Genomic DNA, 26,242 nt, shown 5'->3' on the forward strand with positions numbered 1-26,242 from the left:
CTTGGAGGCCTCGCCAAATCGCGCGAGAACTCCGCGCTCTCAACGGGACTTCCCGCGCGCCGTCTCCTGGGAGTCGTAGTCCTTGTCTTTAGCCCTGCCCGGGTGGCCAAATCCGGCTGTTGGGGCGAGGGTGGGATCTTGGGCCACATACGGAAGCGAGATGGCCTTTAATCCTTCCAGATCCCCCACCCCATCCGCCTCCCGCTTTCTAGATTTAGGACTACAACTCCCAGGCGCCTTTGCGGCGCATTAGCCCTCCCCCCTAGTTCCATCCCATAAGCCCAGGTAGCCGCGTTGCATTGTGGGATAACGACATCAAAATGGACAACTCCCGGGATGCTCCAGGTACCAATGTTGTTTCCGCAGCCTAGGCCCCCTCCCTCCCCGCCTGTCTGAGAGAGAGGCCCTCCTCCAGCCCGGCCCCGATCCTGCCCCGATCCCCAGGAGCGGGAACGGCCCCGTCTCCCAGGCAGGGCCCGGCCCGTCGCAGGGGGCTTAACTCCTCGTCTAGCTCAGGGGGTTCAGCCCCATTCGTTCTCTCCCCAGGCTGGAGCCCGGCATCACGTCTAAAGGGGCCGCCCCTGCAGACCCGGCCTCTCGGCAGCAGGGCTGGCGGGGCGCCTGCGGTGGGTCTGCCACCTGTCCCAGCCCAGCCCTGGAAGCGAAAAGCCTTTCTCCCTACTCCCCGCTAAGCCCATCAGCAGCCACCTTCCCGCCCTCGGCCCTCTGGCTGCAAAGCTGTCATTGTACACATGAGGGTGACTTTTAAAAAGTGATATTTTAAATGTCTGATTGATACATGCACGGCCAAGCCCTTCAGCGTGGGAGACAGCGCTGTCATCTCGCATGGGAGAGTCTCTAGCCGAATAGAATAATGCGCTGTCTTTCTGGAACACCTTTTGTTTGAGGATTTCTAAAGCACTCACAAAATGTAGGTCAAGTCTCACGGTTGTGTCCTGTTAGAGGGAGCAAATCCAAGGATTTGTCTACATTACAAGCACTGCAGCAAGTCTGCTGTAGTGCAGCTACTCCAGTGATGGAGGGGGTTTCTCCATTGCTGTGGTAAATCCACCCCCTCAAAAGGCAGTAGCTAGATTGATGGAAGAATTCTTCTGCATCTACAGTGGGGTTTGGGTTGACCTAACCATGTTGTACAGGATGTGAAATTGTTCACAGTCCTGAGCAGTGTAGCTAGGTCAAATTAAGTTTTAGATGTAGACCAAGTCTGAGGTAGAGATTAAAGGATTTAACAAATGTCCCCTAATCAGATGATGTAAAAGTCAGGAATAGTAGAAGTGGGAATGTGGTTTGTTTGCTTTTTCTCTCATGCCCCTCCTTATTTATAAGCACTCTAATAATTCTCTAGATGATCTCATAAAGGGAAGAAAAGGGTTTTAATTTTGATCCCACTTTGTTTCTCCAGGAAAAGCTAGCAGATGGTTTGGCGTTACGCCATCTAAATCTGTGAAGATGAATATGAATATCCTTCATCAAGAGGAATTGATAGCACAAAAGAAGAAAGAAATAGAGGCCAAAATGGAGCAGCAAGCAAAACGGAATCACTTGGCCACCCAACAACCCCCTCGGCTCAATGAGTGCGTAAGAATCATGGGGTTTTGTCACTAAATTTTGTTTCAGAAACCATTTACATACATGACTGTGATTTAAAAAAAAAAACACTTTAGTACAATTAAACATCTTTTTATGCTAGGCAGTTTTCAGCGTCTTCTCTCCTTTCTAAAATATTGTCCATGGTTGAGCAGCTAGCAACAACAATAAACATGATTGTTGCTAGCAGAGTTCTAGCATGTTTTCCCTGGGGCTTTCTGCCTGATACTTGTATTATGTAAACCTTGTTTTGGAAACTACTGTGGGATTAGTCTCTAGCATGGTTTGGTTAGTGTAGTTCTCTGAACAAATGCTGCTCAGGGAAATGATACAGAAACTCCGCTAGCAGCAGCCCTGTTTTAGTAGGGTGGGGAGTGAACTACATGGGATGCACAGATAATTCCATAATAAGCAAATTTTGTGGCTGTGAAGCTTTAGAAAACTTAGGGGCATTTTGTACAGTGAGAGAGACATCGTCCAAGCACTCGACTGGGAGTCAGAAACACCTGAATTCTCACTCCAGCTCTGACCATGACTCATTGCAGGTTTAAGTGACTTACTCAACTTCCTGTTTCACTTTCCAATCCATTAAGTAGGATTACTAATACCTAACGGGGATGTTGTGTAGATTAATTAGTATCTAATGTTTTGAAAATGCTATATGATCGGGAAGTACTAAGACAGGTGGTCCCTTTCCACCTTGAGAGATTAGCAATTACTGGCATTTTATTTTGCTCTCTGAGCTACAAGGAAGGACATGAAGCATCTAACCTCGTTCTCTTCTTTTTTTCTATTTAGAGATGAAAGTGGTGAAAGCGAAGCCTCTGTTTCCAACAAATTTGCCAACGACGGCAGCTTTCTCCAGCAGTTTCTTAAGCTGCAGAAGGAAAAATCAAGTACTGGTAAGTTGACTCTTGAGCAACAGGAAATCCTCCCTCTTCTCCTTTGTGACACCAGCAGCATGAGAGCTGCTCTGAAGGTGTATTTACGCTAAAGAGCCCAATGTTAGGGAGTGCAAACTGTTTGCTAACATTGGTTACTTTAAATACTGAAATAGAAGTAGTCCCTCTAAATTGAGTTGAAGTTGACTTGGTGAGGCGGTATGTTGTACAGAAACTTGCATTGCTACCATCTGTATTTAACAAGATGTGTTCTCCAACTTGAAATGCATTTTCTTAACGTTTCCGGGAGATCCTAGTCTTCCTTAAACTCAGCTGCCTGGCTGAGTTTGGTGTTTACCAACAAATATCTGTAAACCTAAAATTAAACACAATCCACTGTGGTAACCATATTGGTGCCCTATGCAAACTACTCAGTTAAATCAGAAAGGATACACTGATTATTTCCCCCCCCCCCTTCTTTTCTAAGAAGCTTCCCCAAGTTCTGGCAACGTTTCTGCAAACACCTCTGCTTCAAGCACCGGAAAGAAACCCATTCTGCTCGGGAAACGTTCCAGCTTGGGCACGAGCAGCATGGTGAACCAAGTGAAGAATTACTCCCATTCCAAACAGATGCCAGTTGCTAACCGCCTCAGTGTGTTTCAGTCACCAGATGACGATGAAGAAGAGGATTATGAGCAATGGTTGGAAATTAAAAGTAAGTTACATCCTATTAAACTGAAATTCACCTCTTATTTATTTTGCATGTAGGTTCAGTTAGCCTATTAGTAAGGGTTCAAATGGGAAACAGCTTGGTTTAATGCTTCTTCAGACTTCAGTTTACAGTCTTTCTTATGGGGAAAAGTTATTGCTTGATGCTTTCTCATTGGAAAGATCTTACTTTCTCGTGTGCTGTGATTTGGTAGTTCTCAGCCCAGATCCCAATTGCCAGGTGTCTGCATCACAAATTAGAAACACTATAATTGACACTGATTGGCCCCCTTGTTGCCAGCTTCATGACTGGGGCTGAGGATTGAATTACTGGACCATGGAGAGTGAACTCCCGCCACACTCTTAGATACTGTTCCTCCAGTTTGGGGCTGATACACATTTGTTAGCCAGAGTGGGGGAAGCTCCCGCTATCATTGCCTGTGCTGTGAATAGAGGACTCTCTTCTCCAGGGCTGTCAAGCCAGCACCTTTCACCATTACAAAATTCACACTCTCTAAGGAGTAGGGAGGGGAAGGATGTGTTCTAATCTTTCCTCTACTTAGTTGAGCTTGGTTAGATGGTGGTAGTAGGAGGGTGTCTGCCTTTGCAGCTGGAAAGCAGGCTGGATGGTGCACAATTCTTTTTTAAAAATGTGGTCGTGAGACACATCTGGTTTGTTTTAATTGTTGAAAATGAAAGGCTCCCTCTTCAGGAGTGGCTGTCTGAACACTAAGCATGTTATGGAGATCAGACAGAAGTGAAGCCCTCCCATCTTTCCAGAGTTTCATTAGGAAATCACCATTTCAGACATCTTGACTGTGAGCTTCTTTCCTTACCCTTTAAATCAAGCTTGGATCCTTTTTTCTAAAAGAGAAGCTCTAGGAATTATTTTGGGAAAGTTTATGGCCTGTGTTATACAGGGTGTCAGACTAGATGATCAAATGTCCCCTTCTGGCCTTGGGATCTATGGGCTTGTCTACATTACCCGCTGGTAGTGATCAGTCCAGCGGAGGTTGATTTATCGCGTCTAGACGTGATAAATCAACCACCGAGTGCTCTCCCGTCGACTCCGGTACTCCACCAGGGTCAGAGGCGCAGGCAGAATCGACGGGAGAGCGTCAGCCGTCGACTTACCGCAGTGAAGATACCGCGGTAAGTAGATCTAAGTATGTCAACTTCAGCTATGTTATTCACATAGCTGACGTTGCGTAACTTAGATCGATCCCTCCCCCTCCCCCCAAACCACACACACACACACCCCGTAGACCAGGTCTATGACTTCTTGATTAGGTAGGAATATCAAAGAGAATGAAGAATGCTGCAGCATATCAAATAACAGAAAGTCTCATTTAAATTTGGGACCAAGATGATCTTAGAGAAACTTATTGAACCCTGCTTCCCAGCTAGTACATTGAATTTCCATTCATGATGTGCACTAATGGTTTACAAGCAGAGTCAGTCTGGGCATATTTACAGACCTTTTAACTAGGCTTTGTGTTATGTGATTAAATAAACTGTGAAATGGTCTTAGTGATGCATTAGAAAGACGACTTTTTCCTCTATGGGATCAGCCTTATTGCTATTTCCAGCAGAAACTGAAGCAAAAAGCTCAGGCAGATCTGCACGTAACTGTGTAGAAACCAAGGCAGGAATTAAACATCCCTACAACAACTGGAAAACAAGTGTGGGAGACCAATTGGCTAATGGGCTTGGTGCTAGGATAATGGAGCTTTTTGGTCATTGGGTCAAATCTAGTCTAGGTCAGTGCTGACAAATCTGATAGCTGTTCAGTGGGCTATGTGAAATTTGTTTGGTCTCTATCTAGTTCCCAGTGAACATGTGTCCTTTATTGGACTTCCTGTGATACTTGAGATTAATTGGCCCCTTGTTGGCAGACTCAGCAGAGAGGCCAAAGGGTAACTTCTCAGAGAGTCCGCTCTCTCCCCTCTGGTAATGGTTCTTAAGGCACACTGGCAGGTGCAGTGGAGAAAGCGCATGCTCCCACTGCCCAGACTGTGCCTGGTATGTGGATAAAGAGTGACATCTCAGGAGCTGAAATCCGCGCCCCTTCATGAACAATACATTCTTTTTAAAAACAGCCACGTTGTCCCCACCCCTTCATGTGTGTGTTAGAATTGTTAGTAGCTAATTACATAGCAAATTGCAATTGAACCCTAAATTGGAAGGAATCCAAATCTTATATTTTCTCTCATAAAAGGTTCTAGTCAGATCATTCCTTTCCCACTGGGAGGGTAAGGCCTGAGAGTAACTCAGCTTTGTAACTTGTGCAGCTGTGTAAGATTGGCTCCCCATTTCATCATTTTTCTCCTCATCCCCATCCCACTCTTGTCTTACCGCTGTGGTTCTTAGAAGTAATGTGCCTGTTGGGTGTGTGAGTTGAACCCCAGTACTGACAGCCTGCTTAAAGTTTTACCCCCAGAGGCTGCAGAGACCCGGAAAGTGGTGGAAAAGCTGGCTAGGTTCGTGGCCGAAGGGGGACCAGAATTAGAAAAGGTCGCTATGGAAGACTACAAGGATAATCCAGCATTTTCGTAAGTTTGGGGGCAACCTTCATTTGCTAAAGCAGCATATTATATCTCTAGGTGAAGAACCTAGGCCCTGCATGCATAGAGCGGGGGCTTTGTGATCTTCTGGAAGGAGTGGGGTTGGATCTTTATGGTGTCATTTCCTTCATATGTTTTCACAAAGTACCATAAGAATACTCTGTGCATCTGGAGAGCCTTCTAGCCATGGATCTCAAAGCCATGGATTACAAACACCAGTCAGTTATGTCTCACTATCTCCTTTGAGGTAGCTGAGTGTTATTGGCCTTGTTTTATAGATGGGGAAACTGAGGTATAGAGAGGAGATGATGTTGCTGAGGACACGTAGCAAATCAGTAGCTGTTAGGAGGAGAACCCAGGAGCTCTGACTCTATGCTATTGTGATCTAGCGGATAAGAGTACTGGGCTGGGAGTCAGGAGACCATACGTTCTCTCCTCTCTGCCTGCTGGGTGATCATTTCCCCATCTGTAAAATGGGCTAATGTTGCTTAACTCCCTGAAGTGCTGTGAGGTTTACAGGTATAAAGTGTTATATGCCAGGGGTTCTCAACCTTTTCTTTCTGAATACCCCCTCCCCCAACATGCTATAAAAGCTCCACGGCCCCCTGTGCCCCATAACTGGTTTTCTGCAGGGCTGATGTTTGGGGAGTAAGCAGGGCAATTGTCTGGGGCCACAGGGACCCCTCAAAGTTACATTGCTCAGGCTTTGACTTCAGCCCTGGGTAGCAGAGCTCAGGGTCCTGGGCTTCAGCCCCATGCTGTGGGGCTTTGGCTTTCTCCCCTGGGCCCCAGCAAGTCTAACATTGGCCCTGCTTGACAGACACCCTGAAACCTGCTCGCAGTCGTTCTTCCTCCCTCCCCCCCCAGGGGGTGCCAGACTCCTGGTTGAGAACCACTGTTATATGCTATACAATTTATAAATAGAGTCATTTAAGGTGTTTTCAGAGTAGCTTATCTTCTGATTTTATCTAGTCTAGTCTAGTCTTTTTTGTTTTGTGCCAAGTGAGCAGAAACATTAACAGATCAAAACATGCTTTAGTGACTTTTTTTTCTCCCGTCCACTCCAGATTTTTACATGATAAGAACAGCAGGGAATTCCTCTACTACAGAAAGAAAGTAGCAGAGATGAAAAAAGAGAATCAGAGTTTGCAGACGTCCTCTTGTCAGAAAGGTAAATGAGGGGGTCGGGAGCACAACCTGCCCATCATGAAGTGTAGATCATAAAGTCTTTGTCAGTGCTCTCTATAACTGCTTGTTAGACATTTTAAGAACCAATCCAAGTGGAATATGCAGCAAGTTTAGTCTTGCTGTTGGTCTCTTGCTGCCTGTAAGTAAAGCACTGTCACAAAGGGAGTTGTATGATGTTTCCTGGCATCAATCTCCGATGCCACTATATTCATTTCCTGGGTCCATAAGAGAGCCTGATCTGGGAGCTCTCCACGTATGAAAGTCCCATTGAAATCAGGGCGAGTCCAACACACTGAGCGCATGCAGGCTTGCTTCCTGTGGAGGAAGAGTATCCTAGTAGTTCCCAAACATCTTCAAGAAAATGAGCTAGAAGGAAGAAGATTCAGAGTTGGAACATCATTTTCAGGACCAAACAATGCAGAAAGACAATAGATTTAGAATCTGTCTTGCTGCTCGGTTAGTCTCATTTGCTTTATAACTTCACTCTACATGAGTTAAGATGGAAACAGGGTCTTTGTTTCTTCAACATTCATTCCTCTGTTTCTGCTGCTTATTCCCCATTGAAAGCCATTACATTCTGCTTGCATCATAATTCCATAGCCAACAGATGAGTTCTTGCAAATTGGGAATTGTGGCTTTAGGAGGAAAAGCAGCGGGAGCAGATGATCTGCCAGTGAATTAATGTCCTGGGCAGTGAAATGCAAAAAAATAAATATTTTGGGAAGGAGGGAGTGGCCTGGTGAGCTAGACATGATTTCTGGGTCAAGAACATCTGCTTCTAATCCAGCCTCTGGCACAGAATTCCTGTGTGGCCATGGCAAATCACTTAACCGCTCTTCTCCATTTCTTCATCTGTAAAGAAAGGGATTAAAGCTGTTTACCAGTGCAGGGTGTTGAAGGTTTATTAGTTAACACACAGTAGCAATGATTTTTATTGAGCTTTTTAGGTCCACAGTGCTTTGAAAACCCCAATTAATTAATCCTGGCAGCACCCTAATAGTTAAGTGGTATTATCCACCCTTTGCAGATGGGATATTGAGGCAAGGAAATGTTCTGACGTGCCCAAGCCCATACAGTGAGTCAGGTCGCCTGGACACCTACTCCTGTGCTCTAACCATTCGGCCTTGTTGCCATGGTGCTCTGAGGTTGGGAAGTACCGTATAAGGCAGTTGTATGTAAATAAAATACTTTGTGATTGTTCATAAGGGGGAATTGCTCTGACAATGTTCGCGGTCAGAGCTTTCTCTGTACCGTTGGACTAGCGCTGCAGTAGCTCGCTCCGCCAGGTAAGAGTGGGACCAAGGCTGTGTGCGGAGCACTGCTTTCCCCTTTTCCCCCAGACTGGCCAGCAGAAGCACAACAACGAGAGTAACACAAACCGCTCTCTCTCCCATCTGCCCTGCCACCCTCATTTCTGAGGGCTGCAATCCTGGCAAAGCGCCCACTGACTTCCGAAGTTGGGGCCTTCTCTAGAGATGACCGATTGCATTGGGCAAATACCCAGCACAGGAGAACAAAACTAGCTGCCTTCCTAGGTGCGAGAGACAAATATGGGTTTTCGGAAGGGGAAAGCTACCTTGTGTATTAACCTACTCTCCCCTGCCCCCTGGCATGCAGAAACTCAGAGAGTGTTAGTCCTGGCCATTCCCCTGGATACAGAGCCATCGCGCTAGCCGATACCTCACCGCTTACCCTGAGATATGAACTCTTGACCGTTTGACTATGTTTCTTTACATTATTCTTAAAAATAAACCCCTCCTCTTGCCCTTATTCCACTCTTGGGGTCCGTAGAACAGATAGGCTTTTGACTGTTGGGTGTGTGAGTTGGGCCCAGTACTGACAGCCTGCTTAAAGTTTCACCCCCAGAGGAGGAAGAGACCAAGAACTTTGCTGAGAAGCTGGCCAGGTTCATAGCAGACGGGGGTCCAGAGGTGGAAGCTATTGCCTTGCAGAACAACCGGGAGAACCATGCTTTCAGGTAAAGGAAGAAGCCTGCAGCTGAGTATGCATGTTTGTTTGTTTGTTTGTTTTTAGCAGGGTTTACAGGGGACAAACCCTTGTGAATCAGACTTAGGATACAAGCTGCAGAATGATGATATTGCAAAGCTGGGTACAGAGCCCAGGAGTCCAACTTCGCAGTCCCCTGCTCCAACCACTTCACACCATCTTTCTGCATGTTAATGTGGTTTAGTTGTCCTGAAGTCTGAGCTTTACTTTTTGCTATTTCCACTTTACCCCATCGATGCCCTGTGCATTCACTTCTGCAGCCGTCTCTGCGCTTCTGTTTCATGTTTCCCTGTGGCTGGAACACACTTCCGGAATGTGTTACCCTCTCCTCATTCAGATTGCTCCTTAGTCCCGCTGCTGCTTCAGTGGCTGCTAGAAATGAGTCAATATTTATGATTTCATCTTCTCTTGTATTAGATATCATGGCACTGGACTCATGTGCTGCCATCACCTGATCCCTTGATGTGTATGTTGTATCCCTTTTCACTCCCTTTAGTCTGTTGTCGTTGTTGTCTTAGACCTGGATTCTCCTCTGAGCTCTGCATGGGGACAGGGGTCCCTCTGCACGAAGCTCATTGGAGGATCAGGGCATAGGATTGTAAATTTTGGGTGCTGGCGCTGTCTCCCCTCTCCGTCTTGTTCAGCACGTATTACGGTAGCACCCAAAATGTTTTATAAATAATGGACACTGCTTTGTGCCGGGTAGGTCACCCCTTTTCCAGTGCAAGCACTCGCAGCTGTCGTTCTTCTTATTTCCTGCTACAGGACACTCCTGTAGCTGACCAAGCCTAGAGCCCAAATCCCAGTCCAAGACTGCCATTTCTAAACAAACTGACTGGCATTTGTTGCTGTCTGATTTCCCTAATTGTGCATTCACTTCCTCCCTTCCATGACAATGCACTAGTATTGATTCTAATCTTTTACACCTTTCGCTGCAGCTCCCTTTCACCCATGACCTCTACCTGGTGCTGATACTCACTGCCGCTTTGTAGGGTGCCTTAATTGAATTCCAGGAAGAGCCCGTCTTCCACCCTTTGGAAAATTTCTCATCCGTTTATCTTGACAGACCCCATTCCTCACAACCCCCGCTGGGAACTGCCTAGTTTTTCTTCTCACCCAAGCAGCTCATTGTTTCTGCCATTACAAGGGATTACAATAGGTGTCCCGGGAGTGAAGCTAGACTCCCCAGTTTTTAATTAGCCTGTTCCTTCTTGAAATCTTGGCATTATATTGGCTGCCATCCTGCCCTCAGGAGCCCCCCGCTCCCTTGTGTCGAGTGGCATTTCAGACAGACGTGCCAGCATCTGAGCCACTTTGTCATTTAACTCCCTTAAAGCCCTGCTGGGAATGCCATCTGGGCCTGCTGCTTGGGTTAGTTCATGTATTGCTCATGGAGGGTCCGATCCTGCACTCCACTCTCTACCCTGAACCGATGCCCTTTGAAGTGTGCAGCAGCTTTGTCTGAGTTAGGGAGTGCGAGGTCACACCGCGGTGAATTTTAGAATACCGCAGAGACACCTGTGCATATGCCTGTGTAGAATCATGCAGTTATAGACGGAAAGGATCTATTACCTACCTGAGGATGTTCTCCTGCAAGAACACAACAGTCTCCTGATGAGAGGCTGTATCCAATAATAAACTGATCCTCTGAAGAGTGGGGGATGGGGAAGTTTGAAGGGAGTCAAGGTTTTATGTTAAAATGCTTAAATTGAAAAGGGGGTGAGGGAAGCAGTGGATAGATTTGTAACAAATCTGAGTGTGTCTAATCTGTGTGGCTGTTAGATTGCAGACACTTCCTAATCCTCCCACAGAGATTGAAATAGGATTTTCCCTCCACCCAAAAGGGAAGAGACATTATTTGTGCATGAGGTTACAGCCTATGGCAGTGAGCTCTGGGTGTGGGGGGTTTACATAAGATGACTCTTAGTGTCAGTAAGGTGTTATCTGGTGATCTGAATACTTGAGTGGGAGTGTGCTCTAACCACTAGTCCATTTTTCTCTTTGGTAAGGTGAAGACACGTCTGTGGTGAACTGGAACAGGCTGTGTGGAGTACAGTGGGTGGATGGGGGTCGGGGGAGAATTTTCTGTTTCCACTTACAATGTGATCTTGTAAAGGCATCAGATACCTACCCAGAACAACCACCTTCTTCTTCTCTGTATTTCTCTGGTATTATAACCATTACCCATGGTGCATTTACAAACAGCAGATAAAGTCCCTGTCCTCTGCACCACAGGCAAATGAGGTACCAGAGGGGAGAGAAGTATCCAGGGGTGAAGTGGAAGAAGTGGGTTTGAAGAAGGCGGGAGGTATTTCCAAGCACACGTGGGGAGGAGAGTTCCTGCCCAGATCACTGTTAGACCTGTCTCTAAATTGAACTGTTGCACGCCAAACTTTTTCTTTTTTAAACTTAGGTTTTTATATGAACCAAACAGCAAAGGCTACAAGTATTACCGGCAGAAGCTGGAGGAGTTCCGTAAGGCCAAGAACAACTCCATAGGGACACCTCTTTTGCCAGAACCCAACCTGAAACACAAGAGTATTCCTGAGGCCACACCATCGTCGTCATCCTCTCCAGCTTCCTCTAAACAGCCGGCTGCAGCCGCTTCTAAAAAGAGGAGGAAGAGCAGATGGGGGCCAGAGGAGGAAAAGGTTGACTTGCCCCCCCCAGAGCTTGCCCAGCAGGAGCTGAACTCTTCTCCCTCCCCATTGTCAGGTTAGTGGTTCTGTATTTGGGAATGACTGGATTTTTTTTTTTTTCCTGGTCGCTTGTGATCTGTCCTAACTCAGTTGGCTCTGTAAACAGGATACCCTGGGAGTCTATCTCTTGTTGTAATCTCCCCAGTCAGCAACCTTCTATCTCTCAGCTAAGTCTAGCAGCTAACTCTCCCGGGTGTGCAAATCCAGATAAACCACTTTATCTCATTGACACTGGGGATTGGAATCTTACCGCTTTCCAGTTATCTTTAAAACGCTGCTGAGCTGTAGCTCATTGTAGCCTCAGCCTCCATGCCATTTAGGGCTATTTCACTTCAGGAATAGAGACGGTCAGAAAACAAATGTTGACGTATGAACTCCGCTTATTCCCCATGGCAGGCTAACATCCTTGGGCAGCTCTTCTGTCCTCTCTTTGATGATGACGGGTCAGAAAAGTAACTAAACATAAACAGCTTTGCTCATGGCACTAAGGCAGTGGCTCTCAACCTTTCCAGACTACTGTACCCCTTCAAGAGTCTGATTTGCGTTGTGTACCCCCAAGTTACACCTCACTTAAAAACTTACAAAATCAGACACACAAATACAGAAGTCACAGCACACTATTACTGAAAAATTGCTGACTTTCTCATTTTTACCATATAATTATAAAATAAATCAATTGGAATATAAATATTGTACTTACATTTCAGTGTATAGTATACAGAACAGTATAAACAAATCATTGTCTATGAAAGTTTAGTTTGTACTGACTTCGCTAGTGCTTTTTATGTAGCTTGTTGTAAAATTAGGCAAATCTCTAGATAAGTTGATGTACCCCCGGAAGTCCTCTGAATATCCCCAGAAGTACACGTACCCCTGGTTGAGAACCACTGCGCTAAGGGAGGCAAGCAAAGCTGCCAGTTTCCAATGTTTGGTTTCCAGGGCCTGTTTCAAGTCATGGGACTGCACGCTGATCCAGGGTTGTGATTTCTCTCTGAGGACAGCATGCTGCTGGCCCCTTTAGGGGTGCAACTCACATCAGACACGAAAGAACTCTTTTTCCAATAGGGGCACTCTTCCTGTGCCTGCAAAATGTAAACGCTTATGTCCCATGTATGCATGTGTCATCTAGTGTGATGAGGGGAAAGGATGTGGATAGGACAGAAAAAAAGAGGAAGAAGAGAACAGAGATGAGGGAGGCAATGGAAAGAGACGAGCCAACAAACTACAGGAGGGGTATTGGTATGACTAAGTGTTGTACTCTTTGCAGGAGGCAATAATAGGGCAGATGAAGTGGTGAGGATAATAGAAAACAAGCTCTCCTGTCTTTCTGAGCTGTGGAGTGAGTTCACAGGGGCATATGTTCTGCCAGTGGAATTCACTGCCACTGCAAGTCATTGGGTCATGTATTGTGGCTGGGTTTTAAGAGAGACTGGATAATTGCATGGCCATTAATAACATTGGATGGCCAAGATAAAGGGTAAGTGTAGTGTAGTGGCAGCTGATGGCCACAGGGATCAGGAATAGAGCTGGTCAGACATCCTTCGTCAAAATGTTTTGATGAAAAACGCTGTTTCCATTGAAATCTAAACATCTTGGAAAAAAATGTTGATTTCAACAAAAATTCCTGGAAAGGGGGATATTTTGAAACCACAAATGTTTCATTTTGGAAAACTTCATTTAGAATTTTATTTTATGGGGGTTTTTATTTTTACATTATTTTACAACGTCAGTAATAGTTGAGATATTTTCTTTTTAAAATCACGAAGGGCAGCTGCTACTTAGCACTCATTGACACATCTTATCTTTTCTAGATCAGTGTCTCCTGTTTGTGTTATAATGAAACAGTTTAGCACTGATACAGTTTGGAATTAAAACAAATTTTGAAATGTCAAAACTTCCCGCAAAATGGAAATTTTGAGTTTCAACCAGCTCTGTCTGGAGGGAGATGAGATACCTGGCTAAATGGACCACTGGTCTGATCTTATGTTCCTTTTCCAAGTGAGACAGAAATCTAACGTGTAAAAGCCAGGTTACGTGGGTTGTCACACCTTCGTTTATCTATTTTTAAGTTAAAAAGCCAAAGCTGGGCAGATGCTGTCATAATAAAAGAAGTGAATTCCTGCCTTGCGCATCATGCTGCGCTTGGGGTCCGATAGAATCTTACAGCCGCACATTCCTTTGTGTCTTCCTGCTAAAATCATTTGCTTTTTCCTTTAACCTCCGTGTTAGCTTCCTCTTAATTAGACAGGTGGCATGCTCACATTCCACAGGGCGTTGTGTCAAGTAAAAGAAAAGACAGCAAACAATCTGCCAGTCATAAGAAATTGACCGTTAACACTGTGGTAATGCTCTGCAGGGAAAGTGTTTATTGGTTCGGATGGAATAATCCTCTTCTCGAATTAACATCTTTAACTTGACAGATGACTCGAATACCAAATTATAGCCATGGCTCTGCTGGAGTTAGAGCCACAAAAGATGATTCTTGTCCATGCCTCCCCAGCCCCGTCTTCTAAGTAAATATTGCTGCTTTGGAGCCTTGGACAGTTAGGCAAGGACTGTTTATTATTTCTCAGGCCTGGTCTACACTGGAGGGGGATCGATCTAAGCTACGCAACTTCAGCTACGAAAATAGTGTAGCAGCAGTCAGTGTATCTTAGATCGACTTAGAATCACTTACTTCGCATCCTTGCGGCGCGGGATCGACGGCGGCTACTCCCCCGTTGACTCCGCTTCTGCCTCTCGCTGTGGTGGAGTTCCGGAGTCAACGGCAGAGTGATCGGGGATCGATATGTCGCGTCTACACTGTATGCAATAAATCGATCTCCGATAGATCGATCACTACCCGCCGATCCGGCGGGTAGTTTAGACATACCCTCATTTGTTCCCTGTCAGGTTTCAGTCTTAAATCAGTATCAGGCAGAGTGGAGAGTGTAGTATGGCCCTTTTGGACCGATATGATGCTCCTCTTACATATATTGATGTTTAGACACTTAGCAGTTTGTATACTGCAGTGAGTGATGTATTCAAAATGCTGAATAGAACAGGGAGGCTATTAATTAGTAAAGTCTAGGGAAATACAGGAGAACTCCAGAGTGTTGTCTGGGCATGTCTGATGCTAACTTTGGATTGGGGGTGGAGCGCTGTTTTGGATCTGTCTAGTTGTAATTAATATGATCTTCAGAATATCGAGTCCAGTCAGGCAGCTAATGGCTCCCTTTGGCTGTAGAGTGATTGCACTTGTAGTGAAAGGAAGGAGACATCCTCTCCAGGCATGTGGGTAGGGGTAAACTTTCTGGCAGTCTTCTGCTAGATGCTGCAAAGACAAATTGCACCATTAACCTTGTTGTGGCCAAAGCTAATGTTTTGCAAGACACGCTTTTCCTATGATGAAAGCAGGCCGAGGAGCAATTCCTCATCTTCTGCCTGTTTGCGTGGCACTAGTGAGCCCAGGATAACTCTTTAAGTCCCATGGTCCAGTTTTAGGTAAGTATGCTGACCTTTGCACTATGTGCAGATTGATACAAGTTACCCAGGCAACTGTCTTGGCTTTCTTCTCCAGTAGTTTTCCCACCTGCACCAAAGACTTTCTTCCTTCTGTCAACTTTGCCTGCATATAATATGTGTCACTTTGAGGGATTTTTTTAATTAGCCTTGGTGCACAGAGCTAAACATGAACAATAGGTCTTTCAGCATGTTATTGTCATGTTGGCCTGGAGCTGCAAGGTAATATGTTGGTTCCATGAAACCGGGTGTACAGTTTTAGTAAAAAGAGGAGCGAAGACGTGTACTGTATGTCTGGGATGGAAAGGAAGACACTCTGTCTCACCTTTCTCCTTTTAAGGCTGTCCCTGGAGGCTTGCCGACACATTGGCCTCCTGAGCTGTGTTGTGCTGTTAGTTCTAGATGACATAAACTCTCAGGCTAAGTCAAACAGCTGCTGACCTTCTCTGCGAAGGTCATACGGATTTCTTCAATGTAGCCAAAGAAAGGCTTTCTGTTCCTTGAGAACGGGGCTGACCCTGTGTTTGAGGCTGCCACTAAAGTGCCCCAGTCTCACGAAGGACATTTTGAGCCTGATTCTCCTCTCACCAGTCTTCCCTCAGTGACTTCAGTGGAGCTGCTTCTGATTCTCACTGGCGTCCGTGAGAGAAGAATCATGGGCTTTATTTAAAGGGCCTCTGTCCAATAATTTTATGCATAGGTTTGGTTTTTTATTTGCTATTATTTCATTGGGAATTGAGGGCGTACTCAGTACACCTCTACCGCGATATAACGCTGTCCTCAGGAGCCAAAAAATCTTACCGCTTTATAGGTGAAACCGCGTTATATCGAACTTGCTTTGATCCGCCGGAGCGCGCAGCCCCGCTCCCTCAGAGCGCTGCTTTACCGCGTTCTATCCGAATTCATGTTCTATCAGGTCGCGTTATAGCGGGGTGGAGGTGTACTTCACAGGGCCTGGAGTGAGCCGGTTTATTTCGAATTCTCTCAGAAAATCTCTGCCATGTTTCTGCCTAACTCATATACACAGTTTGCTCTTGAGACTGATTATATGAGTATCCAAGTGCTCTCGGCCATACGAGCATGAACTGCTGGACTGCTTTATGTTCTTGTTTGGAGGCAGTGCTAAGGAAGCCACTTTTCAGATCATGACATGACCGTGTGGGGAAGGGGATAAAGCGCTTTGATCAATTGCCCTAAGTGAGAGTGAGAGAACTGGAGAGATGACCCCTGGGACCTAATTACCATCTGCACAGACATTTGGTGTCATGAACAATGATCCTATTATTATCAGGCTTCATAATTAATTGGTAGTGAATAATTAATGAAGCATCATTTAGCCATAGCCTGGCTTCTCATTAAATATGAGGTTCTTGTGGCCACTAGGAAAAAATCCTTCCCCCTTGTAATGAAAAACATAATGTACTTTCAAGTGCAGGGTTCGTGTGGGGTTTTTTGCAAGCCTTTAAATATTTAACTGCAACTCTTAGATGTTTAAAACGGGAGCTGTCAGCCCAGTTAGTTAGAAATAGACGAGCCTTGAAAGTTGCTCTTCATTGTAAATCTTGGCTTCACTGCCCCAGGAATGTTTCTGTTTGTTGTTTTTATTGCTGCAGAAATATTTTTTAAAGAGAGAGCATTCTGCAATTTTAAAATGCCCCTATGAACGCACAGCACTGAATGGCCATTCAAAATCAGCAGGGCCCTGCCCTACTGATCTTAAAACTTAATTGCAGGGCCTTTCCAATACAACAGCAGGTAAAACAATTTCAAAACAGGAGCTTGAGACCCAGGTGAAGCAGAACAGGGATACACTAATGGAGACATCAAGCTGAGACTTAAAATATGTCTCCTCTTTGAAGGCAGGAGGTCTGATGTCCTTGGCAACGCCCCTTCTGAAATCTGTAGCTGAGGAATTAAACACGTAGTAGGGAGTGGTAATTTCCAAAAAAGGTGTGATCATTTATCATTCTGAATGACTGGTAGCTATTCACATAGTAAACGCAGTACAGTTACTGCATAGATGTACTGAGCAATACACTGACAGGTCAAAATGTGCTGGGCACTTAATGCTGTATAATTAAATACCAGTTTCTTTGCGGTAGGGAGATTCATAAAGGAACTTACTGAGAAGAAATAAGCTTAAATTAAGACAGGGTAATGTTGGCCTGCTTGGGAGGACAGACTTCCTGATCGTGTGATCTCCAAGTCTGTGGAATAGTTTCCCAAGGGAAGCTGGGGAATATCTGAAACTAGACAGAACAAAGCCCTAGAGAATATAAATATAGGGAACAGTTCTGAGTTGGCCAGGAGGTGGAGTGTTACCTAATGAGTCTTTTTCTTCTGAGAGTCTTTAAAGTTCTGCTGGGAGTTGTTGTGCAGCTTAGCATCTTAATGCTGGAGTTATGAAACAGACTGTAAGATTTTAACAGATAAGATGTTGGGATATGGTTCCTCTGTCTTGGACCGCTGGCTGTTTTTTGAAAATCTTTAACATTTGCTTATTTCAGTTCAGGACCTCAAGGGTCTTGGTTATGAAAAAGGGAAGCCGGTTGGCCTGGTGGGTGTGACAGAGCTCTCTGATGCACAGAAGAAACAGCTGAAGGAGCAGCAGGAGGTAATGCCAGGAAATGATTTCTAAGCTAATTTGTGCAGTAGCACATGGCACTGCAGCATGGTTGGGTTAGGGGAGGAAACGGGTGGGGATAGACAACGGAGATTTTCCCAGGGGCCGAACAAACAAAACCTCTTGGATTCATATTGGATTCGTAAGTATCAGATGATGCTGTGGTCAGCAGAACTACCTTATTAGACCATAGGGGGACATGAGCAAAATCCAGCCAACCCATCTCCCCACTAAACAAAGAAGTGTTCTGCCTGTGAGCTCACCTTTCCTCCTGTATGCTATCCATGTGGGACTTAATTCCCCTTCCAACTATGAGGAGAGGCTGAGAGAACTGGGATTGTTTAGTCTCCAGAAGAGAAGAATGAGGGGGGATTTGATAGCAGCCTTCAACTACCTGAAGGGGGGTTCCAAAGAGGATGGAGCTCGGCTGTTCTCAGTGGTGGCAGATGACAGAACAAGGAGCAATGGTCTCAAGTTGCGGTGGGGGAGGTCCAGGTTGGATATCAGGAAAAACTATTTCACTAGGAGGGTGGTGAAACACTGGAATGCGTTACCTAGGGAGGTGGTGGAGTCTCCTTCCTTGGAGGTTTTTAAGGCCCGGCTTGACAAAGCCCTGGCTGGGATGATTTAGCTGGGAATTGGTCCTGCTTTGAGCAGGGGGTTGGACTAGATGACCTCTTGAGGTCCCTTCCAACTCTGATATTCTATGATTCTATGAAAGCCTGTAAGGCTTATTGTGTCACTTCTCTTCCCTGCTGAGATTTGTGTTACTGTAGTTCAGGGGATCATAACTGGCCACTTTGGGGATCATGAGGGCTGCATTTAAACTACAAACTACACAAAAAGGCAGCTACCTGCAGTGTTAATATATGGGTGAAGCTCTCAAACATGCCAGCAGGTGATGCTCCTGTTTGACCTGAGCAGTAGGCTGCTTGCAGTTTGATTCAGCATTGCCTGCTGGGATTTGTAGTCTTCGTGGCCTGCATTTCTGTCTCCTAGATAAGGCAGCCATGTGCTATATTGCAGAACTTCGAGAGCTCTCTGTGTCCACTCTGCTGCCTACAGACTGGCTGCCTCACTGAGCAGGCTGCTTGTTTGCTTCCCTAGATGCAGCAGATGTATGACATGATCATGAAACACAAGCGAGCCATGCAGGATATGCAGCTGATGTGGGAAAAGGCGGTTCAGCAGCACCAGCATGATTACGACAGCGATGAGGAGGTAGACAATGAACTGGGGACATGGGAACATCAGCTTCGACGCATGGAAATGGACAAGACACGAGGTGGGTGGAAAAGCCGCAGCACTGGATTTTCTCTTGTTCTGCTGCTGTGCTGCGATTTCCATGGAATGGAGTATGAGGTCTTGTGGCTAGAGCAGGGGATTAGAGTCAGGACATTCCCAGCTCTGCCACTGACTCACTGAGTGCCCTTGGGCAAGTCATTTAACCTCTCCATGCCTCGGTTTCTCCACCCATAGAATGGAGATAACACCCACTTCACATGAGGTTGTGAAGCTTAATGCTTTGTAAAGCACTTTGAGATCCTGAGGTCAAAGTTGCTATAAAAGGACACTCTTGATCACTACTATGTTTTTTGTTTCTTTTCTCCCCTCCATGTCTTGAGCAGAGTGGGCCGAGCAACTGACTCAGATGGGCAGAGGGAAGCATTTCATCGGAGACTTCCTGCCACCTGATGAGCTGGAGAAATTCATGGAGACATTCAAGGCATTAAAGGTGAAATGAGCGAAAGTTTCCTAGGCCACAGTGAAACTCCCCAGCAGAAATCTGACCTGTCTGGTAGCACTGAGGGAAACAACTCAAGCTTTTCCAACCATTTACCAGAGTAGACTGCCTGCAGTTCTGTGAGACACTTACTAGTATAGCTGCTTTGCAAGCGAGTTTTTGGTTGTTTAAGCCTGTACAGGCTTCCCATCCACTTGCAGAAATGTCTGCACTTGGTGCTAAACCTCTTGGCATCAGCCTTTGGAAAGAGCTGGTGTCCTGATTCAGCACAGCTATGCGATGCTGGTGTTCTTCCACCACTGGCGACTAAAGGAAAAACAACTCCATCCCCCAAGGGTCTTGTCACTGATCTATTGTGATTCACGGGGAAGCCTGGCTGAGCTGAGTGACAAAACAGCACGTCAGCAAGGGGGACAGGGCACTAGTGACATTACAGTGAAACAGACCGAGCTTTTAGACTGCTTGCCGACAAGTCTGCAGTTCCACTGTCAGAGCAGGATAAGCAATCACTAATACCAGGCAGGGAAAATTGGAATTTTTAGCCAGACAAGTGTAATAGGGCAAAAATATAAAGCCTATGCAGAGCCCTTGGTTCCGGACAACTCATAGTTGTACAACTTGCTGCTGGCATCCTTGATAGTGTTCCTTTGTAGCCAGCCCTGGAGCTGGGGCCTGAGGTAAGATCTCTTTTTAAATAAGAGCCATCTTTGGAGCCAGTCCAGTGAGCAGCTTTCACTTCAGAACCCTACTATTTCTCAATTTAATCTCAGAGCTGCACTCCCTGCACCTTGCAGATTACATTTTGGACTCTGGGTGGCTCTGCTGTGCTGTATGGCTTACCTGTTTCCTCCCCTGTGGTGCACTAGCAATGGAATCCCAAGAAGTTTTGTTAAAATTATGAATTGTCCCGGTTTGCCAGGCCTACACTAATCTCCCCTACGTGGTGCTTTCCCTGCTCCCCTCCTCCAGTGGAGAAATGCAGTGTAACTCGTATTGCCTTTTGTTGCCCTGCAGGAAGGTCGCGAACCAGATTATTCTGAGTACAAGGAATTCAAACTGACCGTGGAGAATATAGGTTACCAAATGCTGATGAAGATGGGCTGGAAGGAGGGTGATGGGCTTGGCTCCGATGGACAGGGGATTAAAAATCCAGTCAGCAAGTAAGCAAAATGCTGTATTTTCCTTCTGTTGATTCAGTCCTTTTCTGTCAGGTAGGTGTTGATGCTCCCATCCCAGCTTGTTGGAAGTAGCTGGAACAAATGTGGCTGTAGTCCATCATTTGGACGGTGCATAGAACCTTCTTAATAAAGAAAAAAAAAATCTATAGAGGTTTTTTTGGTTCCAGAATTAGATTTGTTACTTTGCACAAGATAGATGATCTGTGATCTGAGCATGGGCCAAGAGCTTCTGAATTCTAACCTTGACTCTCACTGCCGTCCTCTGAGACATATATTCTGTTCCTCAGTTTCCCCATCTTTAAAACGGGAGTAGTGCTTTCTTGCCGCACACAGGCCATGTGAGGATTGATCAATGTTTGTAAAGTGCTATATGTGATTAAATATCCAAAGCATGCCTTATGCAGCTGGAGAACTCTGATGCAGACTTGCTGCTCTCTGGTGTGCTGTTCATCGAAGGCAGTTGCCAGTAGATGGTACTGCTCCAACTGCTTTTAAAAGCCACGTCAGTCCCAAGCAGAAAGCTTGTGTGTGCATGCCATCCCTCTGGACATCAGTCTGTTTCCTTACTCGAGTGGTTTTGGGATAATAAAGAGTAATTGCATCCAAAGTGGATCAGAATGACCAGCTGTTTGTGGTGTATGCTGGACTACAGGGAAACTAAATATTGATGATGAAAGCAATTAAGAATGTTTCCTCTCCAGTGGGTCCTTTATAAACTACAGTTGTGCATATCTAGTGGAAAACACAGATGAAGTGTCTCTACAAAGCATTTCAGCTCCTTTCTCTCAGGAATATCTATCTGGTGAAGTGGTGTCCCACTTAAATCAAGAGCTGTGGGGAGAGATTATTGTGTACAGATTAATGCCCCTTTCCTGAATATGCTGCAGGGAGCAACCCTGCACTGCACAGAGTTGGGCAAAATGTGACTTACTAGGCTCTGTCCTCTCTGAGGTCTATGACTTGGAAAGGCAAGGGAGCTGTCTGATGCACAGGGAAGAATATTGATTTATCTCCCAGTGACTCCCTTTTGGGGGTGTGAGGTAGCTACCTTCTGTTTAATGCTCATTCCTTAAATAAGCAAGGTTCAGATCATTGCATTTGGTCACCTTGTCTGCCAGAGGCTAAGAAGCAGGGCAGGGGATCCTTCCTAGAGAGGCACTCAAAACATTGAGAATTATCCCTGTTACATGCTTAATTAACCCTTTGTTTAACTAGAGCTGTATTTACACTGCAGCTTCTCACTACAGCAGTGGGGTTTGCTGTTTGAAGGAATGAGATTGTAATGTTGTAACAGCACTGCACTGTTCTGAGGTCAAAACTAGCTACCCTGATTGCTGCAGGTCTGTCTTTGCCTGTGGGATGCAAACATAGTCCCTTAGTCTTGGTCTCTGTGCCCTGGTTAGAGAGGGCAGATTGTATGAGGTGGTGGGTTCTTCTGATTCGCAGAAAGATGATCTGTTAGCATCTGCTTAACTGGAAAGGGGTTGTTGTTGTTGTTTTTAAAACAGGGGTACCACTGCTGTGGATGGAGCTGGGTTTGGCATTGATCGTCCCGCCGAGCTATCGAAGGAAGATGACGAGTATGAGGCATTCCGTAAAAGAATGATGTTGGCCTACAGGTTCCGACCCAACCCTTTGGTGAGGTGACTCCTAACACACTTCAGACATAGTGAAGCTTCAATAGTGTCTCTGCCCATATCCTATAAGGGGCCAGGGGGGAACATATTCGTGCTCAGTAGTATGTTACCTTTATGGCCAGTTTTGCCTTGTGTAAAAAGAGAGAGGACACGGTATGGCCCTTCATCTTCAAAGTGCTTCCCAAATACCAACTAATCTCCACAGCACCCCTCTGAGGCAGGCTCCGGCTAGCACAGGGACCTAGGAGTTGGGACTCCGGGGCCTCGTTCTCCTTTGTCCTGCCCATTGTGCAGCCATTTACATAGTATAAAGTGGGTGTAAAATAGTACCAAATGGGGTGTCGGGGTTTCCACTCCCTTGATATTGATGTAAATAACTGCACAAGGGGCAGAGCCATGGAGATCCACACCCCAAGAGTTTATTCCCAGGTCTGCAGATGGCTCACTCTGCAACCTGGGGCAAATCACCTGCCTGTATTGGTTTTCCTACCTGTAAAATAGAGATGCTGAGTCTAACCTACCCCTTCGCCTCAGGAAAGGGTGTGTAGAATGTGAGACTCAATGTTTGTAAAGCACTCGAATTGTATCTTTTTATCAGAGGATATTTCTAAATATCCCCAAGAGTTCCATTTTAATAGAATAAATAAAGTAACAGTCACAGGGAAATGACTGTAACAATTCACACTAGGAGATTTTCCTTTTGGTTCTGTTCTTGTGTTGAATCAAATCATGAATACCACAACACCCCTGACAGTCAGCTCTCCTTGCTATTATTTTTAATACAAAAGTTCCTGCATTTAGCTGGAAGCTTTATGTGGCAAGTATAAACACTGCACACAAAAGAAGCTGATGGTTTGTCCTTGAATCCCAGCATGTTTTATGTTGAATAATCATTCTTCTTGTGGCAAAAAGCTTATCAGTTTGCATGTGACTCTGCATTACATCCAACAGGCCAATCCACTTAGTGTTGCATTCCATTTGTAATTTTCCAGAGGAAACCTCAAGATTTCACCCCAAAAACCTCCTATTTCAGTGGAGTCCTCCAATTAATATTAATTAAGCTCACATGGTCATTGTTCTGTTCAAGTTGCAATTTTAATTAATCTTCTGTTGTTGTTGTTCCCTTTTCTACAGAACAATCCGAGGCGACCTTACTACTGATAGTGTTTTCAGGACAAAGTATTTTCAATACTGTTGTAATTTTACTGTGAAATGTTACAAAACTGCATTATCATCCTTTTTTTTTTGCAAATATTGTAAAATCTATTAAAGTCACAGTGACCTCTTTCACCCAGAACAAAGGCCTAGAAGCCCACTCACTGCACACTTGAGTGCCATGACAACTGCATCATAACAAGGCCTGGGATGGTATCCCAAAGGAGAAGAGAGCAGGTGAGAATGGGGTTTTTTACACGGTGCTCTCCTGTACAGAAGGGTAGCGCCAAAGATACTAATGGGAATAGTTCAGGGACTCCATTGGTTTATTGCTCAGTGCCATGTTACTTGCCAAGAAATACATCTTTTGTGTTTTTTGCATTCATTGCTCAGATATGCAGCCTATGCTGCCTTGGCCGTAGCTTTATTAAAAATATATATGAGGCAGCCCCCTTTATCCCAAAAGGTGAGTATCAGTTAGTTGACTAGCCTTTTCCCCTGAAGATCTGAGTTCAAATCCTGTATTACGTCACAAGTATAGAGTCTGGCCTCCAGCTGAAACTGCAATCCCAGTGCCTATTTGTTTTATCTCTGCTTGGTAGAAGACACAGTCTTGAGCAATACACAGAGTGGCACTGTGGGGGATTGAGGCCTGCTGGGGAAATTTGCTGAGTGCCAGTTCCATCAGTCTCTCACTTTCCTGAACACTAAATTCACACACAACTTTCAGCAAAACAAGAGGCCCACCGATCCTTTCTGTGGATGTGGGTGGCAGAGAACCAGGCCTTCAAACCCCAGTTATTAAAGGCCAGTGGATTTTTATTGGTCTGTGAAACACGGCTGCATTGCAACTCTCCTCTGCTCTGGCTGTAAACAAACTCTCACCCATCTGCCCCCCCCCCCCCCAGCTTTTTATCACAGACTGATCAGAAACAATGGCCTTGCCGCAGGTTTTTGTGGGTGAACAAAAAGCCCCATGGTGGTATTCTTTCAAAACATCTCAAATTGTAAGATTTTTTTCTCCCCTCCCAATGTTTGTTGTTTGCCCCTGATACCAAAATCTTACCATTTAGTATGTGATTCACTTTTTTGTTAACCTTTCTCAATGATGTAGAGTTAATGGCTTGGCTTTCAATAAAAAATAAAAACAGACTGGTCCATTTGATACGAGTTCATCATGGGAAAATTAAAATGGATGGGCACCTCGGCCGCACAGGCAGTCCGGCTTGCAACTGAGAAATATGTGATCCATTCCTGGCAGTGATCTACGCCAGTGTAACAGGTGCGCTTATTACAGCTTGCACACGGGGGTATTGCAGCTGATGGGGCTAATCAGCGCATGGGCAATAACTATGAAACATTAGGTAATAAAGGTAGGAAATTTTGGCAGGCCACGGGTGAGGCTGAGCTGCTCCCAAAGCTATGAAGGCCGCTGTGACATTCAGGCTTTCCTGAGGAGTTTAGTTGATCCATTTAGTTTATGAGCCTCACAGTTTGGGGTTGTGCTGATCTGTTGTTGCTTCTCTCCACATGCCGGGTCTTTGGCCGTGAATGAAACAAAGCAGAACTTCTTAACAACGTTTCCACATTTATGAAAGACCAAAAGCACCGCAGGGAACAGAGCTTGCCGCTCAAGTCACCTGGGCTTCGTAAAGTTAACTTACAGCATTGAATTCCAGTGACTACCTATGTGGCCTGAAGGCCCAGTCCCATAGCCGTGGGGATGGCCGCTGGAGGCACGGGCACATTATCCGAATGTTCACTTCCAGTATAGGTGTAATAATATATTGAGAATCCCTCATAGCCAGCCATTAGGGAGGTTTTTTTAAGGCAGTGCAGACTGGTGCTTCTGCAGGTTTCCTGTTTTAAACAGCTGGTGAAATATCTACAGCTAATCAAAGGCTGCAGAGACTGCCAAGTGTTTTCACTCTTCCCTGGCTTGCAAATCTCTCTTGAAAAGTGAGTATACCCTGCTTTTCCTACCCGCTCTTCTGTCGGCCGATGTTCTGTATTCCTCTTTTTCAACATACACCAATATGGCCATGGCCTTGTTTCACAGAAGTACCCTCTACATTGGCACAAGCTTTGTTCTTCTGTGTGGGCACGTCTGGCTCAACTTTTGTTTATTTCAATTTAAATAATTAAAAACACCAAATGCACCATTAACGCAACATCTATATCTCAGCACCATCAAATGATCAATTCAACTGGAGCTCAGCCCGCCACCTCCACAAACACCTTTCTGTCCCTTTATCATCTAGGAAACCATGTCCTCAGCCTTCTTCCCAAATCCTACCATCCTGTCTTTTTAGTGTGCCCAAGTCTATTTCTAACCAAAGGAGAGCACGTTCCAGAGTCTTGAACCGCCACAGAGAATCCCTTGCCATACACCCCTTCTAGTTTATAAGGAGGGGATCTGCCTGCTGACCATAGTTGTGACCAATGGCATGGGGACAGAGACCTGTGAAACCACGTTTTTAGTGAGGGGTAGATGTATTGGTACTTTGATGTTCAAATGGATAATTAGAATACAGGAAAGATTCCTTACTTGTAATAGTAATTCTAAAGTGTGCTTACATTTGGAACCTAAGGTATATGCCTATCCTCATTTTTTATTTTACTTTATTGTCCAGTACTTGTGGGAGCAGCCAGCGGTCACAGGGAGGATGCATGCCCCGTGCCAGTGGGCGCTGGACAATGACAGTCCCTTCCCTGAGGAGTTTACAGTCAGAAAGTAAAGTTACACACT

At 45.4% G+C, this 26,242-nt stretch overlaps 1 protein-coding gene across 2 annotated transcripts; it reads left to right on the plus strand.

Moving 5' to 3' along the window:
* The first annotated feature begins 186 nt into the window (after nucleotides 1-186).
* SUGP1 (SURP and G-patch domain containing 1) lies at nucleotides 187-24,645 on the plus strand. Of its 2 annotated transcripts, none has more exons than XM_005278956.5 (14): nucleotides 187-345; nucleotides 1,424-1,595; nucleotides 2,407-2,510; nucleotides 2,977-3,204; nucleotides 5,626-5,749; nucleotides 6,829-6,932; nucleotides 8,804-8,927; nucleotides 11,370-11,671; nucleotides 17,664-17,770; nucleotides 18,887-19,064; nucleotides 19,408-19,514; nucleotides 20,538-20,683; nucleotides 22,210-22,339; nucleotides 23,473-24,645. In XM_005278956.5, exons 1-14 carry the CDS (start codon nucleotides 321-323, stop codon nucleotides 23,497-23,499), a joined length of 1,878 nt encoding a protein of 625 aa, XP_005279013.1. In that variant the 5' UTR covers nucleotides 187-320; the 3' UTR covers nucleotides 23,500-24,645. The 2 variants fall into 2 exon arrangements, with proteins under 2 accessions (XP_005279013.1, XP_023963923.1); XM_024108155.3 differs by having other exon boundaries at nucleotides 2,980-3,204.
* The last annotated feature ends 1,597 nt before the right edge of the window (nucleotides 24,646-26,242 follow it).

Source organism: Chrysemys picta, chromosome 25 (assembly GCF_011386835.1).
Source record: "Chrysemys picta bellii isolate R12L10 chromosome 25, ASM1138683v2, whole genome shotgun sequence".
NCBI lineage: Eukaryota > Metazoa > Chordata > Testudines > Emydidae > Chrysemys > Chrysemys picta.